The following is a 20962-nucleotide window of genomic DNA, read 5'->3' on the forward strand; positions in this document are numbered from 1 at the left end:
TAAATTTAAGGTTTGCAAAATTGCCAGAGGAATACAGCACCACAAAGCTCATGCGTTCTGTGAAACGTTCTGTGCCCAAAGGTCAGGCAATTGTTGGAGTCCTTCCTCAAATGCAGCACTCTTAAAATAAATACATTTGAATGGTGAGGTGAATGCTTGTCTCTCACCTCTCTACTAAAATGGTCAAGGCAGCTACTCAGATCCAGAGGCAAAAACTCACTATTAGCTCATTGACAACATAAATGAACCTAGATAGCTATGGGCTTGGGGGAAGATTATTTCTCAGTTATCTAGTTGCTTTTTTTGCTTCATACATATGAAAGGCTTTACAACTGTTTTGTAAGGGGCGGTGGAGTTCAAACATTTTTACACAGGAAATTCAAATGTTTCCAACTGCTTCTCCCCAACAATTTTATGGTGACCTTGAGAATCAGTGAGATCATGGCCTTACAGTGACTGAAACCTGAGGGGATTTTACCCTAGGGGGTTAAAGCCATCTGCCTTCTGTTAACATCTACTTCACTCGAATGCTTGAAAAAGTGTTCAGGAGGAAAACTAACTTTCTCTTCCACCTAGGCTGCAATTTAGCTGGATAACATGCAGCTAATCCAGGCTGAAGACTCCTGATAAGTAATAAACAGGATGGCAATTTCCTATACACCACAGGCACCTCTCTTGATGCACTGGTGTTCCTAGCACAGAGCAATCCCAAAGGACTGTTCTCATCCCTTCCAGTAGAAATGCATTGTATTGAAAGAAAGATAAACAATAGAGGCAGCTGCAAAATCATGGGTTTAGTTCATCCCTTTACAGATTATACCAGGAATTAAGCAGCTCTGCAGCTTTGTTACTGGGTTTTGGAAAGCATAAGCTAAAATAAGTATAATCTACAGGGTGTTTTCCAAGAAGATGCAAGGTCTCGCTGAACTACTCACACCCAGGGCAGCTCCAATGAATGTTGCATCTGGCCACTTGAGTGAGCACCATTGAGCTCAGTGCTGCACTGACATGGCTACGAGACCTGTGGGCTGCTCTGAGCATGGGCAAAGCAAGCTCATGCAGCCTGTGAAAGGCTGTGCCAACATATCCACTGTTTTTCTGCCTTAGGTCGCTCACATAATAGCTGATACGTTCCCAGTAGCAATCTAGCCACAGTGGAGAGATGAATGGCAGAAGCACAGAGACTAGAAGGGAATACCAACCCACCCACCCACCCAGAGAGAACATCATTGTCTTCGACTTCCTAAGTCAGAACCAAGCCTAAAAGTGTTCCATTTCCACCCTTTTACTGTCAGTTTAAAATCACAAAACAGAGGTCATGTACAGCAGCCCCTCCATGCTGTTTGATCAGAGAGTTTTATTTCCCAGAGAGCCTTCCCTATCCAGTGGTACCTCCTCACTAAAAGCTGTCAGGAGTCAAGCAGGCACACAGTCGTTAGATTGTGTGATTTCTAATCCACACAGCAGAGGAAGCACCATTTCTCTTTTTCATTCTGCACTAACTGCTGCTGGGCCTGAGAGTCCAGTTTCAACACACACGCCCACTTAATCTCTGCTTCATTGGAGCAAAACAGATGTAACCAAATCATCTACAGTAAAAATAACTCAAGGGGTAAAGACAAGCATATAGATAATGTAGTAGCAGACAGTGTCACAACGCCCTTTGTCAGTTTGGGTTGTTTATATGAAAAACCCCTTGCACTGTACCTCTACCTATAAAAATGGAGATAAAAAAATCCTTCCTTTCTTTGTCCTTTTCCCCATAGTCTCACAGGAAAAATGAAATTAAAAAATACATACTTGCATTTTCATCTATGTGCAGGGCACCTAGTTCAAAGGAAACCTCATCTTGGTTTAAGGTACCTAGAAAGGGCACTAAACCTCCTGGTCCAGGAGCTAGCTCTTCCAATACTGGATGGAAATTGTATTTGGTAATGCAGCAGTCTGATGCAGATCATGTATGTCCCAGTGGAGGTGGGGTCCTGCCTGAGCCAGACATACAATGGTCTTCCTGAGGCAAGGATTTGGAGATAACTACAAGGCCCACCTGTCTCACAGCATCAAATAATTTCCCTTATGTTGAATCCTGCCAAAGTTCTCTCTTCTTTGCCAATCCAGCTTCCACACAAGTGGAAAAACCCTAATTCATGCCTTTACATTAATGATACCACCTACACCAAAGTATCTTAATTATCTTAGTGGTTGAGAACGACTAGAATCACAGGACTTGAGGCTGCAGGTCAGTGACTGCAGGTGTCTCCAAAAACACAAGTTGCAGTATGTTTCAGTAGCATTAGTTTCACCAAGTGGCTTCCTGGTTACAAGAAGAGCAGACATGTCCTTTGGCTACTGCTGTGCAGTTGTCATTGCCCAAGGGGCTCATAGTCCAGCCCAACTGCAAAGCCAACTGCAATGGAGCTTTGCTGAGAAGCCTGCATTTCTCTCTTTGGTAAATTTCTCTCCCTGTAGGCATAAAAAATAAAATTCAGCTGAATTTGCTGAGACAATACATTTTTCTGCTGCACATTCATAACCTTCAATGTGTGTGTGTGTGGGAAGTTAGTTAAACACATGTTCCTTTCAACATTTCAGTGTCTAAAAGTTGAATTAGCTGCAGGTTTTTTTCCACTGTTCGCCTTTCTTGCTGAAATCCATCTTTTTTCTTGGTAAAAAGAAAGTTGATTAAAACATGTTTATAGAGTCATTTTTCATTTCTTTAGGGAAGCGGCTGTGTTTCATTTTCCTCCCTTCTTTTAAATGGCAGAACAGAAGCTGACAGTGAGACCGCAGAGAAAGTCAATGCAAAAATTTAAACTATCTGCTTAACCATCATTTTCACTCATCTTTTTTCTCAGCAAACCTTGAAATCTGCAATAAAAGATGCATTCAGCTTCTTTGGCACATCTTCCCAAAGAAGCAAAAGCAGCAGGCTATGAAGAAGCAGCAGGACTGTGAGCTTGAGCAGCTCTGCTCCTCTCCCTCTGGCACATACACAGGGTAGGCTGGGGCAGCAGGGGTGTAGAGGCCACCCCATCTCTTTGACCAGGTTTTCCCTGGAGGACAAAGCCCTCGGGAGATGGGAAGGAAAAGCCAGCTTCTACCAGTGCTACCAGGCAGCCCTGAACTGAGCCAGGGCCCTTCCTGCCCAAGGCTGCTGTCCTCAGGCAGCATCACCACCTTTGAGGAAAAGAAGGTGGCATGTGCCCATGCACAGCCACACTGCACAGGTGGGCACACTTGGGCACCTGCACAACTAAACTTCAGCTTCAAATTAAATGGAGCTCATGCTGATGAAGCCATGGGACTGGCAGCTAGTACAGACAAGCAGCGTATCCACGAGGTTTCCTGCCCCGCTGCCTGCCAGCTACCCCAGGCACCTGAGTGCCCTCTGGATCGGGAGGCCCAGTTGCACCCCAGACTACTCTGGCATCATGACTGAGGGGTGTAAAAGGACAGAGCAGTTTGCAGCCTTGGTCCTGGAGTCAAGCTCCTAACTTGTCTCAGGAAAGGATTCCATTACCTTACCCAGCATTTCCTCCTAAGCAATGCCAGGCATTCTGCAGCCCTTCTTCTGTGCCTGCCGGCACCCAACCTACATCCGGGCACTGGTAAGGTTTCATTAGCAGTAGCCAGGTTATTTAGTAAGCATAATTTGTGACATAAACTTCTGCTATTTCAAAATGTTTGATTGGAGATTGGAACAAATTCCTTCCAATCAACACAAATCTGTACATCAAAATGGAATTTTTCCTAATGCTTTTGTTGTTTAAACAGGAACAAACCGAAGTGTTTTCAATAGCCTGTATCTTACAGGTCAAGCTGCAGCAGTGCTTTTCAGCCTTTTGAAATCTGTGCAATTCTGAAATAGTTTCCTACACAGCACATGTAAGTCTGCTGCTTGACGGTTTCCTCCTTTGCTCAACTTTTTTGGCTATGTTAAAAGTAGTCAGTGGGAATCACTGGATGATATGATCACAGAAATACCCTAAATATTTTTAAACTCAATTTTTAAAAAATTTTGTGCATAACTAAATGCCACCGAAATTATTCCAGAGTTATTAAAAGAATATCAACTTTTAAAAACACAAGAAAAAAGACTCATTTAAAAATGGGTTTGTAACAAAAATGAGAACATTTTTGCTTGAGACTGTCAGAGTCAAACATCTTGACCAAATGAACAGAATACTTTTTCCCCAGAAGAAAAAATAGTATCAAATATAACAGTTCCTCTAGGAAGCTATTTTGATTAAATGTCACCTACTAACTAGAAAAATGTTGTGCAAGAAAACTTTGAGGCAGCTTGACTGAACACATGATCTCCACACTGGAAGGCATATTAGTCTAATGAGATTGAGGAAGCTGAAAGGTTAATGCAAAATATAACTGGCATACCAATAGCATGCCCCCTCCTGTACCCCAGATTAGCTCTCCACTACAGGATACACAGGAATTCACTGTTTTCATTATCAACTCAAAAGTTGTTGAATTAAAGGGTCACAATACAAATATTTACAAAACAGCAAGTTAGACTTTAACACATAGTGATTATCAGAAAATAGGACTCACAGACAGGCCTAGATGAAAGCACAGGATATAATTAAACAAACACATATCGACCAAGACCTATTTTCTTGGGAGAATTTGCTCTTCTCATTTTCTCCAAGGAAGAATTACCAAAATCTCTGCAGACACCACCATTTTCTTAAGTTTCAGAAATTGGTCCTAGTTCCTGTTTAACACCCTCTTTGCTTTCTGCAAGGACATTGTGTAGCTTGCATAGCCTACAGCACTTGCCATCGTCATCTTGGAGGAAATAGGGAGCCTGAAGTTCAGGCTAAACAAATTAAACAAAATCCTTGCAACACAAGTGTGAGAGCAGACATTTTTCCACCTTTGATGTGTCCCCTGCTAACTACTATTATTTTTTCTTTTGCAGCTCCCAATTCTATCTATAAACTTCGTCTCCTGGGACCTTGCTCTCCAACAAGCTGTGCTCCCAGAGACACTGCATATATCCAAGTAAGGCTGCTTTCCCACAGTGGTAATTGCCCAGGTACCTTCAAATACCTAATAACACAGGCTTAATGAGATGCCACACCCTATTCGTGCATAAGCCTGGCTTTTCTATAAATATTCTTCTAGCTCTCTGAACTAGACTCATGTATCTTCCCTTCTTTTTAATTCCTTATTTACAGAACTAATATTCCAATTGCATTTGGTTGCTAGGCTTTGCCATGTCATACAAAAATATGGACAGAAGGAATAGGGAGAAAAGCAGTAGTTTTGCTACCTGTTATGGTCTGGTTTAAAAACCAATTTTTGAAGCTGAGTAGCTTCCCTAGGGACCATGGTTTTTGAGTATTTTTCCTAGGAAACAACTGCATTTAGGGTGTTCAAATGACTCTGTTCTTGGCTGGTAAATAATAAGAAAAAAATCTCCTTTTTCTCGACTTAATTTATAACCAGATTCTACATTAGTGTTTTCTTTTGTGCCAGGAACTGAACCTAGAAGGATACACAAAAATGCTGCTGCTGCTCAGCAGAGAGGTAATTGCAATCTTGAAATTAAACTATGGCACTACACATGTAGAAATAATTTGTTAAAGACGCAAATTAGGGCAGCAAAGTCATTGGCTGTGTCACGATTTGCAAGCTGAGTGTATTCAGCAGAACTTGAAAGCACAGCTTTCACATTCACAGCAGAGGCTGCTACCATATGGAGTAAAGGAGGAACTGATACAAGAATGCAGTCCTAACCTTGCAGAGAGACTCACCACAAGAGGGAAGTGCAACAGCAGCAGCTTTTGGTCAGATTGGAGTTCTTTTTGCATGTAGTGGGTTGACCTTGTCTGCACACCAAGTGCCCACTAAGCCTCTATCACTCCCTTTCCCAGCTGGACAGGGGAGAGGGAGTAAGATGGAAAACACTCGTAGGTTGAGATAAGGCAGTTTGCTTGTGCATGGGCAAACTTTCGCTTCTGCTTTAGTAAAGTGGAAAATAACAAGGCTTATTCTCTACTTCCCATTAGTAAGGGATGTCTGTCCACTTCCCAGGAAGCAGGGATTCTGCACATGTAATGGTTTCTTAGCAGGCAACCATTGTAAACAGTGAATGCTCCCCAGCCCCACCCCACCCCCACTCCTTTCCTTACCTTTTATATCTGAGCTGACATCATATGGTACAAAATATCCCTTTGGTTAGTTTGGGTCAGCTGGCCTTGGTGTCCCCTCCCAGGATCTTGCCCTAGATTGGGGAAATACGCTAAAGTGCTGATGCTGAGCACAGCAATAGCCAAAACACCGGTCTGTTATTAACACTTTTCTAGCTACCAGTGCAAAGCACAGCACTGTGAGAACTGCTATGGGGAAATGAACTCCAGCTCAGTCAGACCCAATACACTGCTGCAGTACCATTCCAGGGCTGGAGAGCAGTGGCTCAGAGCTGACAAACCAGCAATTCCTGCTGCAAGGCTGAATGTTAAGATGCCAGTTCAGACGCAGGATCTCTAGGGCTGTCACTGCCTTCACAAATTGCCTCTGTAAGCAGAGAAATGTGAACGATTCACATGGAGGTCTAGGAAGGCTTTTTCAGAAATAGAAGTTGCTAAGCTGTCTAAAAACAGACACCAGTCCTGAGGTGAAACTTTAATAGTTGTTTTGTATCTCAGTGCATCAGTCACCACACAATACAGATCTGCTTACTTCAAGGAAGCAGAAACCTACCTTGTAAAAGTCTGGGATCCTTCATACATTCAGAATGTAATCTGCAAGGTTTTCCCCCTTCATCCAACTATGTAGCAACAAACTAATACCAGGAACCTGTGCTCAGACCATTCACAGAGTTTCTAGTGAGGGGTGGGGGGAAGGTCAAAAGCAGGTGCATGGCTTGTGTTTTATTGTGTACAGGTGGAAGAGTAGCTCAGAGATGGGATCCATCTTACAAGACATCTTAAATGCACAGATGACAAGTGTATGACTAAACACTTTGTGTTGACATCCCAGGCTCTAGTGATATTTTTATTTCTATTTAACATCTTATCCTTTTTCATTTCCACTAAACTTTTATTTTCTATTTTTATTTCATACTTTTTCTCACATGAGAATAAAGATAAAAAATTCGAACACCCTCCCTCTGCCCAATACAGACATTTCTGCCAGAGATATTCAGAGCTCTCCCTCCCTTTCCCACAGACCTTTTTTGTCCATACAGATCTTAAATGTGAAACTGTACCTTAGAGCCTTTTAGCCTCTGCCCGAGCTCCAGAGTACACTACTTGGTTTGTGGTTCTCAACAGTAACATGGGCAGTCCTAATTCTGAGCATCTTTTGTGTTGGCAGCTTCCTCCCCGAGCGTCACGAGGTGGCAGTACGACAGAAGAGCTTGTAAGGACTGCTCTGACATCAGGCACCTGAAATCTTACTTAGCTGTAGGTACCCAGTTCATTTCCACCGTCTATTTGCAGCTTCCATTTCTTTTCCTCAGACCAGGAGAGTGTCACAGCACAAAATAGAACCACTTACTTTCCTGTTTATTTGCGTCCAGCAATTTATAGGATTACATTTTCATGCTCCCACCAGCCTCTGGAATGGACAGGTTTCGGTTGGGTAGCCAGCAGAGAAGCCACTTAGAAAACAGTGGTCTACTTTGACCTTCTCACTCTAGGGACACAGATTATAAAAATGTCAGCATGTAACAGATAAAAGTTTGTGAATGAAGAATGAACCTCTCGGGGGAAGAAAATTACTTGTAAATTGTGACAGCACTGGTAAAGGAAAAAACCATAAGGGATATTTCCATACTTTCAATACTAAACTAGTGGATTTTTTGTTTTGGAGAGGGATTTTTTCATTTAAACCATGAACAATGATATTAGTAAGGCTAAAAAAAGAGAACATAAACAAAAATATCCAGAGACAAATGTCACTTGTGGGGAGGTAATGATTCTTAGAGGATTATTTGGTTGTTTTTAAACAAACAAAAAAAAAACCCTATTCATACAACTTTAATGAGTAGTTCATTTTTTTCTGTAAATCTAGTAATATAGAGCTTTTCAGTACAAGGAATTTTCCCAAGCTGAAATTCCCTGCAAGAACACAGGCTTAAGAATCTTACTAAGAATTTAGAACCATGGGATTTTTTGGTGCTACAAGTTTCTGACTTTTTAAATTAAGTATCTCTATGCAGACTCATCACATTGCAGCTGCTATGGGTGGACAACCTCCACAGTAGGTCATATCTGAGAAGCATTTGTATAAATAAACAACTGAGTAGTCCAAGTAATATCTGTTCCATGCATTAATATTGGGGCAGGGAAAGGGAAGAAATATTTTTCATCTTCCAGGAAACTAGTGTCATTGTAAACAAGATGATGATTACCAAAATAAAGACCCTCTTTATTAGGTTTATATCTGCTCTAAAATGAAAGCTGCTTTAAAAGACTACAGTCCCTAAATTATTTTTCCCATTGAAAATCTGATATTAATAAAAAAAAAAGCTTTTCACATTTTTCTGCAACATTTTGATCCAAAAATATTCCCAGGAAGAGATTTTCAGATCAGTCTTTTACTTCATAAGTAATATTACTTATATTAAACCCATTTTATTGGGAATTTTTTTTCTATACATCTTGAAAACCATATCAGAGAGGTAGATGTTACAGTCTCCATTTCACAGGCTGGAAACAGTGACATTAAGAATTGACATACTGACATACTTTTGCCCACGTTTTCAGACTGTGGCAGAGCCACAAATATTACCTGGACCTCAAAAACTCAAGTCTGGAAGTCATGAACAACTCTATTTTAATCTCATTATTTTCTTCCTCTCTGCTTAAAATGATTTGAAACAGGAGGAAAATGGGCCAGTGTTAAAATAACAGCACTTTTGAAATTTTTAGCTCCCTCCAGTTTTCACCTAGCCTCCACTTTTCACCCCAGTTTCATTTTGAATCAGATCTGCCTAAATGACTATATTTTTCCTGAGAGAGCAGGAGGAGATACATTCCTGAGGATGCCAGTTTCAGTCCCCAGTGTCTAAAATATGCATGTACTGCTCTTTGATTCCTTCCACTAAAGGGAAAAAAAAAAAAAAAGTAACATTTATACTGCAGAGGTAGCATTCAAGTTTTAAATAATTCATTTCTGTATATCCTCTCTGAACCAAGGAACTCATTTCTTCCAGGGCCATAGGTGACAGATGGGATAAGTGATTGCCCAGGTTACTGCATTTTATGCAGCTGATTCATGAGGTCCTGCAGCTCCCGAGTAAAGCATATATTGCTGTCCTTGTTCTCAAAGGTGCAGGGAAGTTCTGTGGGTATAGAGAAACAGATGAACAAGGGAAAAATCAGTAATCTCTCCAGGCTTTCATATCCTATTGTCCCAGGAATAACACAGAAAATCAAAGAGACAAATGTAGTTGGGTTATCAGAGCAAACTGATGTTAGATACAACTAGAGGCATAACTGTGTAGGCAATACAATTAGAATCAGAGGCCTGATCACAACAGCACAGTTATCTGGGCCTTGTTCATGTAAAAAACTCCACTTTGAAGTTTGAGGTGCTTTACTTACATAATGCAAAAGCCAAAGAATGTGAACTACTTCAGCAAATTCTGATCCAACAGGTCAGTGAAGCATGTATTCTGTTGTGAAGATTGTGTGTAGTCTCTCATGGTTTAAACTAAGCTTTTAAATGCTTTTCTATGTTGGAATCAGGAAATTAAGTTCAGGGAAAATCAGAATTCATTTCACAGAGAATTTCTCTGAGAAGAATCATCCAATTGAAAAGGGCAATGATGAAGGGAAGACCTTCAGCTGTGACCTCCCTGATATGACAGCAATAGCAGCTCTGTTAGATTGGTGATGATCTGAAGGTGATAGTAAGGCAAGGGTTAGAGAGAAAAGTAGAATTTTTTTAGACCAAGAAATAGCAGCAGGAAACAGACTTTCAGATAGACTCACAAAAATGTTGACAGAAGGGACCTCTGGAGGTTACTTAGGCCAGCCTTCTGCTTGGACCAGAGGTAGCACAAAAAACAGACTCACCTAGTCATCTTGAAAACCTCTGAAGACCCAGATCACCCCTGCTGTGCATCTATCTGTCTCACTGCTGCATCATCCTTCCGGTGAAAAGTTTTTCTGGGCTCCAATCTCAGTTTCTAAGCTCCAAACCTGGGGGCATTGCTTTTTTGTTTTAGTATCTCTACTAAGTGTTTGGTTTTATGCTCTGAAAAAGTCCTTTAAGTAACTGTAGGTTGCTATTAAATTTCCCCATTAGGCCCTTTGCCAGATTAAACAAGTCTGTGTCCCTTAACCCTTCCTGGTAGGAGTTATGCCCTAGTCCTGAACAGTCTGAGGAGCCCTTATCCAGATGTGAAACAGATTTCACACCAAGTACAATTTGGGAACAATTTATTTATATTTACCTTAATTGTGTTAACTAAGTATTTTATCTGGCTGTAAGACAAGCTGCAGTGTCATTGCCATTCTATTTCAGATTGGAAAATATCCACTAGATCTTGTATGGAGCAGAAACAAATAATTCAAAGTCTCTGATCTGCCCTGAGGTGTCTCCAGTAGGTATTGTAAAGGCTAAAAGATTTCTCTCTGCCTCATTAATAAAGTTATCATCTAGGCTCAAAATTAAGATAGGCACTCGTTATCCATACAACCAGTATCCATTTTATATTTCATTTAGCTCCCTGTGAAAAGTAAATGAGAGCAATACTTATGCATTTTCTTACTTTTCAGCCAAACCTAAAGAAATTGCTCCATTCCTTATCTATCAGCATTAGATAATCCCTGAACTAAAGTTTTTCCTAAATTATTTTTTCCTCAGAGATATCTTTGAACTTCCAGTTGTTTCCATAACCACTCTAGAACATCTGCACAGCTTTTTCCATCCTTCTCCACCAGCTTACATGATACGAGAGAGGCCATCTCAAAAGGAGAGCATACCTTCATTGTTTGAATATTTCTTACTGTATCTTCTAAGACTGCAGTAAAATCACAGGTTACTGGCAGCTGAAAGGCCAGTGGCCTTTTTGACCTGGAAAACCAGCTGAAAAAATATCAAGAGGTTTCAACTGGTGCTCACTCATCATGTAAGCAAGGGTCATATCAAACTGAAATCCTTTCTGGTCATTAGATACTTCAGTGGTGCCAAGGTCTAGGGTGATTAGATCTTGGGCTTTGATCCAGATGCATCTTGCTGATAAATAAAGAAAATATATCAATCAGCTAGTTACAACAAGTCCTTGGCCTGCATATGGAAGCAGAAGATGAGGAGGAGGAAAAAAAGGATATACCATTGGATAATTGGTAGGTGACAGCATGTTGTGTGTGGAGCCTGGGGAAACAGAGATCCATTCAATCCGCCTCACAACAGAGTCAGTAACTTCACTGGCCCACGCACTCTTCCGTCTCAAGCACCCGACATGTTTCATAGCCTCCAGTCATCTGCCTTGGTGCCAACAGATGAATCATATCTGTCCCTGCTGCAGTAACTTATTACATCCTCTGCAGTTAGATAGCACTTGCCAATCCCAGATCTCAAAACACTGCATTAATGTGGATGGGATTAAATATCTTGCTTATAGCCATGGGAAATCGACTGGCATTGAGATTGATACCACACATCCTCACTCTCTTTAAATTTTTTAATCCCTAGCTCACATCACCTTCCTTCATTACATGTGCTTAACAATCAACGGTAAGCACTTGTGATAGACAGTAGAGTTTTTCCACATTCCAAAAAGGCAGCTGATAATTAACAGGCACATTTATTATTATATTTATGTTGGAGTCAGATAGTAGCACTTCTGTAGTACTTGGTTAGCCAAGTGATTTCTGTTTTCTAGCTTAGTACTCTATAATAGACTACCATTCTGGACTTGACCAAGCAGAGAGATATAATCATGGGAGCAATGGTTTCCATCATCTGGTACAGACCTTGACGTTGGGTATCTCAAGCCATCAGGGATGCCCCTCTTGATTCAGATCAGCCAGTCATAAAAGCCTTATTGCCTACTACCCAGAAGCCTGCTAAATTGGGCCATCTTTAGCCTAGCTCTGGAATAAGATGACCAGCAACACCCATGCCCTATCAAAGGGAAAGGGAGGGACAGCACAGCACAGCGGGGCACAATCCTCACAGTACTTGAATGAAGTAAGGACAAAAGACTTAGAAATAGCCAGATTCAATCAGGAATCAATCATAAAACACATTCATGATGATGAAGAAGCAGGTCTATGGTCAAGCCAGGAAAACAATACACAGCTGCGAGTTAGAATTAGGTAGGATAAAGATTACTTGTATCAGACCCAATCCTTCAATTACTAGCTAGATCCACAGAAACAAGGCAAATTTAAAGTCAAGCTAAGAATTTGATCTATTAGATTACAACCCACACTCATGCATCACTGCAGTTATACTGAAAAACAACACTCCTACAAGACAGCTGAGATTAGATGTGAAGTCCTGGCCTGGGCTTAAATAGAGATCCTGCACCTATGGGCAGAGGGTGTGGGTGGGGGCCATGTGAGGTGTGTCAGGGCTGTTAAGGCTATTAATGTACTTCAGGGCCACAACACAAATTTCTGTGGTCTTTGTAGAGTGTGCCTAGGTGCAAGAACATCTCTGTTGGTTGTTGTACTGTAACTCCTTCTGCACCTCTACTCAATAATTTTCCTGGTATCATGGCTCTAGGCTTCAACTGCAAGGACACAAATGAGTTGTGGTCTGCAGCAGTAGGTAAGCATTATTCAGAATTGCTGGTGTAAGGACTCAGTGTGAGGCTCAGTATACAACTTCATGAACTCTCAAGCTGGGGAACGTGCCCAGATACCTCTTCTGGTATTCCTGACTGAATTCTCTAATCAGGGTCTTTCAAACGATCCTCAAGGATACCTTTGCTAGGTGAGAGCAGAGAAGTGGTGTCATAGAACTGTAAGTCAGGGTTTTTTTCAGTTCTACCACTCCTGTAGTCACCACAGACTGCTCAGAGCTCTGTTACCTTTTACATAGGGGCTTTTTAGATAAAAGAGTATATGTTCAGAACACCTCTTTGTGGGTTGACGGTTTGACTTTGTGATCTTGGAGGTTGTATGCAACCTTAACAATGATTCTATGATTTTATGTGTGTTCAAAGGGGAGATGGCAGTGGTGTGGAATGGATGCATGTAAAGAATTGGACTACAAATAAATTGCATTCCCAGCCCTGTTCCATGGGCATGGCCCCTGTGGGATGTGATTCTGTGGTGCTGATACAGCTGAGGAACTCACCCCCTGAGAAACTACCTGTGGGATGGAAAGGGGCTGTGAAACTCACAGGAGAATCAAGGTAAATACAAACTGTTGAGATACTTTGCCTCAATTATCCAGCTCAGTTTAAGCAGTTCAGTACACAAGCTTCAGGAATTAAACATTCCTGTAGAGTCTGGCTCCTTTAGACATTTGTTAGGCTACCTTTCTCCTGGATCTACTCTCAGTGTTTCTTTCAGGAAGTATTTATTTAAACTGTCAGACCAAAGCATTGCAGCCACTATGGAACCCCTTGCTTTTTTTCTCTCTCAGCTGGCTTGTTTGGCTTGGGTTTTTTCTCTGACAAACAATTTGCTTTTGCCAAATAGTGTATTGGAGAAATTCAGACATGAACTGCAGACCAATGCTCAAACTGGGGGAAAAGTTAGGAAATTTACAAGTCTTAAAAAATCTTTAAAAATATTATGTTTATCTTTTGAAAATTGCTTTAAGAAGACTAAAATGTTTAAGTCAAACATTTTTAACAGGATCAAACTAAATGTTTCTGTTTATATTGAGAATTTTTTATTAAGAAACCCACAAACCTTAAAATTTAGAATTTAGTGTTGAACTGGGCTGTTATTTGTTTGAATGTTTTCATTTTACCCAATTATTTATATAGGTCATGTTATATAATGTCTTTTCCGTGAAGGTAAATCAAGTTTTCATGGGAAGTGACTTTGCAGGTTGAAGTGTTCCATGCTTCTCGTGAGGTTAAAAGTTCAGTTAATTTTATCCCTTGTCATATTTACTGTACACACCTTTTGACTTCCTGCTCAAATTGCAAAATGATCTGTATAAACAGCATCAGAGCACATAAGAAATGCTAAAAATATGGAGAGAGAAAGAGTTCTATTAAATGGTTGGTAGGAATGACTTCTTCGTCCGGGGTCTGAGGTTGGGTAGAAAGGCAGAAGTGTAACTTCCTTCTGCTGATGCTGTTGTTGGTTATCCCCAGCATCAGGATGCTTTCTAAGTCTGTTGGCCAAGTGATTATTAGTTAGCTCTTCTTTACTGTGCTGCAACCCAGCTAATACACATGATTAGTGGGAAAATAACTGCTCAAGTCTGTGTATTCATAACAGAGACAGCGGTTCATGACGCCATGAACTCAAAAATTTACACTTACAAGCAGCTGGTAAGCGCTGGCAGCTAAAGGTCCAAAATATCTTAGCCATTGCTGCAGTCTGCACATTGAGTAGTACAGCCTCTAACAAGAGCCAGAGAACCTCTTCCAGTATTGAAAATACAACTTCATGGCCACTATTCAGTATCCAAGATATAACAAACCATGGTAGAGGAGAAAGCTGCCAATCTCAAATGCCTTTTGTCAGTATACCTCAGCAATACAAACCTGTAGGATGATACTGCAGGGCATGTACATTGGTAGGGGAATATTTAGCCCCTTTCTGACACTTGCAGAAGGACCTGCTCAGCAGATGGGGATGGTGAGGAAGGAGGTTGAACAAAGACCAGTCCAGGGTCAGGATGTGCCCATTACTCAGATGCAATTATCGTGCAATTATCTATCTATATTTTATAGATACTTTTGAATAGTATCTACCTATTTCAACAAATGTTTGTCCTTTCCTCCCACCCATTACTTCTGGCTTTGCTTCACCCCCCAGGGAGGGGCAAGGGTGAGCCTAGCAAGCAGTACAAATAAAAATGATGGGTGCTAAAATGTAGTCCTATCCTGCCAGGCTGTCAGTGCAGGCAAGAGATATTTTTCCCTCTCGCAGAGAGCAGTGCGTCGTTTCTCCCTCAGCTCACCGGAATGCCTCCCGGTGAGGGATGCAGTGCGCAGCAGGCGGCCCAGCACGCCGCTACCCTCAGGACCAGCGCACTTGGTATTTCTTATAACGCAGAAGAAATCACGATGAGTCAGGTTCAGCGCCTGGTCTGATCCTTGTCGAGTCAAAGCATCTGTTGAGCGCGACCGGAGGAAGATGCAGACCAGGAGCGGGGATCCGCGCCGGTCCCTGGAAGCGGCACATTGATCATTGGCCGCGTGGCCAATTAGCGGCAGGAGCCAGGTCCAGCCCTCGTGTCTGCGCTCTGGTGATCTATCGCCAATAATTACCGACACACTTAATGCCTAGTTTGGATGGGAATTAATTGGAGGCCGGATAAATAATGCATTAGGGTTTATTCAGCCCCATGTGAAGCGTCTCCCCCGAGCCAGAGCTGGGAGCGGCGAGAAGCGGCACCGGAGCGGCGGTGGCGGCGATGCGCGGGGCGGCGGCCGGGGCCGGGTGCTGATGCTGCGAGCAGCGCCAGCCGGGAGCATGCTGAGCCCCAAGATCAGGCAGGCCAGGAGAGGTGAGTGTGCCTACCCCTGCGCCTCGCGTTGTGGGGAGGGAGACCATCGGCCGGCACCGGGAAACTTGGCGGCGGTGGCGGAGAGCCCCTAGCGCTGCCCGCGGAGTGTCCCCCACCTGGGCTGCAGAGGCTGCCCCGGCAGACCAAGGCTGATACCCCGCTGGCCGAAGTCAGCCCTGGGGAATGCAGCGAGAATGAATGTTCGGGGACAAATGAAGCGCAGGAGGACACCCTGTGCCTGTGTTCACCAGCGTCGCCTGCAATTTCAGGGCTGAGCAGCAGGGACAATTTAAAAAAATTGTAGTCTGTCCTGGGACTCGACGGAGCCTTCCCCCTCACCACCACCCTGTGCTGGTTGCTAATGCTATGTTTCTAACGTTGAATTCATTATAACATTTGGAGACAGCTGTGACAAGTTTACCTGCAGCATCTTGGAGAAGCAGTTTGCCGTAGCACATTATCCCTCCAGGGCTGAAAGCAGGAGGTGGAGATACTCGTTCTGTGTGAGCTATGGGCAAGACAAAAGGAAGGAAGGAAAACATGCCCTGGGTTTGCAATAGCTGCTTTGAGCAGACCTCTGAGTGTTGTGTGCGGTGTTTGTAAAGCAATTAGCTGGGGCTGGACACAGCCATTGTCTCCAAGTCAGGTCACCTGGAAGAGATGCTCTGGCAGGGGATGTATTGTGTGATCTTCACCAGTTGCTCGTTGGACATGGTGTTTGTTGATCACGGCCACCACTCACAAACTAATGAGAGTCTCAGAGGGATACGTTTTCCTGCGCACTGGAAGTAGATTAGATTAATGTCATTTAGGAGCTAAAGCAAACACAGTCAGAAGAGTATGCAAAGATGAGGGTGTTCTTCAGCCATGCCAACATTATAAAATAGGAAAAGTGTCACTACTTCTAGCTACTGTGATTCTGAGAGAGGTACTTTCAGCCAAATGTCACTTGACTTCAAATATAGGAAAGCAGTATTACACGATGAACAGTCCTTAAAATACCAACAGCCTATTAAATAGCTGTTAGCATCTTGGAATGAAGAAGCGTCCTGCCACCTGCAAGTATTAGGATCAGATATGTACTACCACACTCTCAGTAAAGTCATAAGTACTTATTTCTTAGTTACACCATTTTGTAGAAGTTCAGCAAGTCTTTTGTAGATGCTGACTCTTTACCATCCCACTTCTAGGGGTGTCTAATCTCCTTTTAATGTATATGTTATCCAGCATTCCTGTTGGCTGTTACAGCTCTGATGAGACAAGCTAGATGTTGCTAGTAGAGTGATACAGGAATTCTGTGTCAGAACAAAGAACACAGGCTTTCAGAACAGCATGCTTGCCATTCTTCCACTCTCTTCAAATCACCTGGAAGAGAATAAGTTGAGCATTAACAAATACTGAAATCTAGTTATGGGATTCTAGATCCCTATGGGCTACTGATGCTTGGGGGACAAACTGTAGTGTAACTTTGTGACTCAGTTTGTAGGGATATTTGTCATTCTCTCTGGGTTTGTTCTGTTGGGTCCATTAACTGTGCAGTGGTAGTTCTATTTCTGAATGAATTTAGAACTCTTGAAAAGAGCTGATGTGATGGATTTTGGAACTTTTGAAATTACTTTTGCAATGCTGTTGGGAAAGCACTGGTAACTTCTTGCAAAGGTTACCGAGTAGGACCTAATGCTGCAAGGTCCTTCTGTAGCCCTTGTTCACAGGAACTGTAATCAGGTGGTGCTGAAGATGCTGAACGCTTCTTGAAGGTAAGAGTCGCACCGTGCAAGATTAAGGTGAACGTGAAATGGTAATTCATGCTCTGTGATGTCTCAGTTGGGATTGCTAATGAAGGTTCAGAAGGCTGCAAGAATGTACTGTGTACAGTGAGGGCAGGAGATCTGCTTCAAGCTGCTGCATGAGCTTGGCTGACTTCTCAGAGTAGTGACTGTCAGCTGTGCCATTGAGGACTTAGTTGTTTAAGGAAGACAGTGTGATTTCTCTGAGCAGACAGAATAAAGAGAAGGGAAAAGAAAGGATACTCTGGGTACAAGCCTGTGGGTTTACTTGAGTGTGACAGGAAGTAGAAGTTAAGATGAATCTAGGGATGTATTTGTAGAGTTCTTGGGGTTCAAACCCCTCTGTATGTGGCTAGATAACTCTGCTTCAGGCTCCCTGCATTTGTGCAAATAGGAATGCTTCATTGACTTCTCTTTTATTTCCAGTTCTCTGCTACAAATGTACCTTTAAACCTTCAATTTTGCCATCTGACGCTGTCATTTCTGTTTGACTTGTGGATTGTCCTTAAGAAAGCTCCTGGGTTTAAAGACATTCAGCTTTTCGAAAATGCTGAGTCTGGACTTGAGCTTGACATCGAGTGTGTAGTTCTTAATATCTGTGAAAGGTGTGGTAGAGAACAAAGATAATTTGTATTACTAGAAGTAAATGTCAAGTATAACACAGTGCTTGCTGTTCCATCAGCAACCTCACATCTGTAACTCAGAAATAGGCATATAGAGGTACATTGTGTTTTCATAAGACCTTTTATACCTTCATAAGGAAGGTGTAAAATCTCACAGACTGAAAATCTTAATGTGTATAAATTGGCCTCTGGAAAATCATTCATCCTGGCTAGGCCCGAATGGATTTTGCATTATTTTTTCATCTAGTGGTTTATGTACAGCAATCAGAGGAGTACAGGAGCCTGAAATAAGTGACTGCAATGGAAAACATCTCTTTTCACGTTCTTACTAGGTGATGGGGCATAGAAATACTGCCTTGCAGAGTGGAAGCAAGAGAACTTTCAGTATGGAGAGGAGGGAAAGCAGTTTTCAGACTACATCCTTCAGTCTCAAGGAATGCATTTTTTTCATTGTTTTTAAGAGATTAAAAAAATGAAACAAAAAAATTTTCCCTTGGTTTGAAAAGCCTCAAACAACTTCCCAGTTGTATTTAAATATGCTAGGAAGTGGAAGCTGGACTGAGTAGAAGCTTATACATTTGTATTTTAATGAGTGATGTGATGGAATTGCCCTCTATAGAAAGCAACTCTGCTGGCATGATAGATTCTTTGCAATAGTCTGTCTCAGCTCTAGAGGTACTAAGGATAAACCCTCTCTCCTTACTGGGACATCATGTTACTGGATACCAGTGACCTATTGCTTCTGTTTGTGGCATGCTCATACATATGTTACAGTATGTTCAAAATTTTCTTCACAGTCATAACAATGAAACTTTTGTTTGCCTGTTTTAATTAAAACTTAGAGGCTGGAAAAAGTGATAGGAGACATTTTGGCTAGTTATCCTCCTGCAAATGAACTGGTACTCTTCATATGCCTGTAATAGAACAGAGTTATTTCCCTCTCTTTTTTTTCCTTCTCTGAAAATTTTCATAATTCAATTTTAATGAAAAGTGGGCTTTAGCATACTTAATACATTTCTAAGGATGGTGTATAGTAATGCTGCCAGGAGGGACTTCAGGGGGTAAAGTACTGGTATAGCCCTCTGGGAGTGTGCACATTTACAATGTAAGCTTCACATGCTTGCAGTGAGCACAGCTAGGGTTTAATATTCAATGCCTTTGCAATGGTGTAATTGTATTTTTAATGGAAGTTCTGTGTCTCTGATTACAGGAGCATGAACACCCTATATTTAGGCTGCTTTCTTATGGCAGAAAGGAACATGATTGCATGATTTCTCTATCAATCTCTGTCCTAAGAATTTTTATGTTGCTTGGCTAAACTGAATCTTATTTAAAAGAAGTAAAGGAGTCTCAAAACAAGATTTGGCTCCTATACATTCAAATAAAATTGATGGCAGGACAGAGGAAATATAACCACATGTACACCTAGGGAAAACTGTCACTTAGTACTCTACAGGAATATATGTTCTGAAAGATAACGCCCAACTGACCATCCTAAAGACACATATTGGTTGTCCTGTAAGAGCACATGTATATTCAAGCCAGACAAACAGCTAAGGGATGTAGGAGTGTATTGGGTTGCTGGGGATGTGGAAAGAACTGGGTATTTGAGGAGGATGAAGAGACAACCATTATGCAAGAGGAAGGACCATGGAGAAGAACTGGGGTTTGTGTGTGTCGTGGTTTAACCCCAGCAAACAACGAAGTGCCACACAGCCCCTCACTTGCTCCCCCACCAGCAGAAACAGAGAACTGGAAGAGTAAAAGCTGGAAAACTCTGTGTTCAGAACAAATCCAAAAGGCAGCCATGTAGCCACTGTGAAGAAAGTTAACTCTATCCCAGCCAAAACCAGTACAGTGTGGTAGCAGAGTACAAACAGTGAAAATCCAGACTTCCTTAATTATGCAGACTGAAAGCATATTATTTAATACAAATCCAAGTGACAATCATGTGAATTACAATAGTACACTTTGTAATCTACATGAGCATTTTAGGGTTAGAAGTGACCTTTTGAAACAAATCTACTTCTACTCACTTACTGCACTTTGATTGTGTCAGGAAGCAGTCTCAGAATAAACAAAGTAGTATTCCTTTTGGATTAAACTAGGGGGCAAGATAATTTCAGGAGTGCACCTAATGCTCTCCAGCAAGTAGTGGATATTCCAGTCCATAGGATCAGAATAGAACTAGTCCAAAACAGAGTCCCCTGTAATGCACGTGTGGACATTGGTTCTCTGTCATTAATGAACAGATCCACTCCTAATTTAGATATCTTTGAAGGTGTCAGAGTAACAAGATGTTTGTATTCAGAACTGATAATTTTACGTTAATCCATTACTTAGGTGGCCAACAATTTACTACCATAGTATCTCAGAGCTTAACAATTCAAAGTATATTTACCTTTGTATGTGTTGCATTTCATGGCTAACATTTATTTTCTGTGGATTAGGACAAAACCCTAGGCTACACATGAAGTCCAAGGCAGAACCAGGGCTTGAAACTTGTTTCCCAAAGTGTAGTGTATGTGAAAAAATACTATGTTATCCTTCCATCTTATTAAACAGCTTTTCACTAGCCATGTTTTGTTTTCACAACACATCCAACTCCATAAAACCTCACCGGTTAAGAACTGCCTAGACATATAAATGCAATCTTCAGCTTTATTTCTTGAGTAAATGGAGGGTGTCAGCATAATAGGATGAACATACCGGTATGAAATTGTGGGGGATGCCTCAAGGAACTTTTTTTTCTATACCAGAAACATTGGTTTGTCCCTCTAGAGATTTTTTGTATAAAGAAAATGACATTATTAATCACTTCTTCAAGACAGTCCCAATCACAGTAGAAGGCTATCAACCAGTCACGGCTTTTGGGAGTTCTCATTTCTCCTGAGTTTTCCAGGCTCAGGAATAAGCCTTGAAAATGAT

At 41.7% G+C, this 20962-nt stretch overlaps 1 protein-coding gene across 2 annotated transcripts in view; it reads left to right on the forward strand.

The window, feature by feature from the left end:
• The first annotated feature begins 15065 nt into the window (after window positions 1–15065).
• ARHGAP22 (Rho GTPase activating protein 22) overlaps window positions 15066–20962 on the forward strand; it is a 150800-nt gene continuing 144903 nt past the window's right edge. The window contains exon 1 of one of the 2 annotated variants that reach the window (XM_050305597.1): window positions 15066–15624. In XM_050305597.1, coding sequence (XP_050161554.1) covers window positions 15564–15624 — 61 coding nt within the window. In that variant the 5' untranslated portion in view covers window positions 15066–15563. The remainder of the gene's footprint in view (window positions 15625–20962) is intronic. The other variant, XM_050305598.1, reaches the window with a different exon arrangement.

Source organism: Myiozetetes cayanensis, unplaced genomic scaffold (genome assembly GCF_022539395.1).
Source record: "Myiozetetes cayanensis isolate MyiCay16 unplaced genomic scaffold, myiCay2020 scf10, whole genome shotgun sequence".
Taxonomy (NCBI): Eukaryota; Metazoa; Chordata; class Aves; order Passeriformes; family Tyrannidae; genus Myiozetetes; species Myiozetetes cayanensis.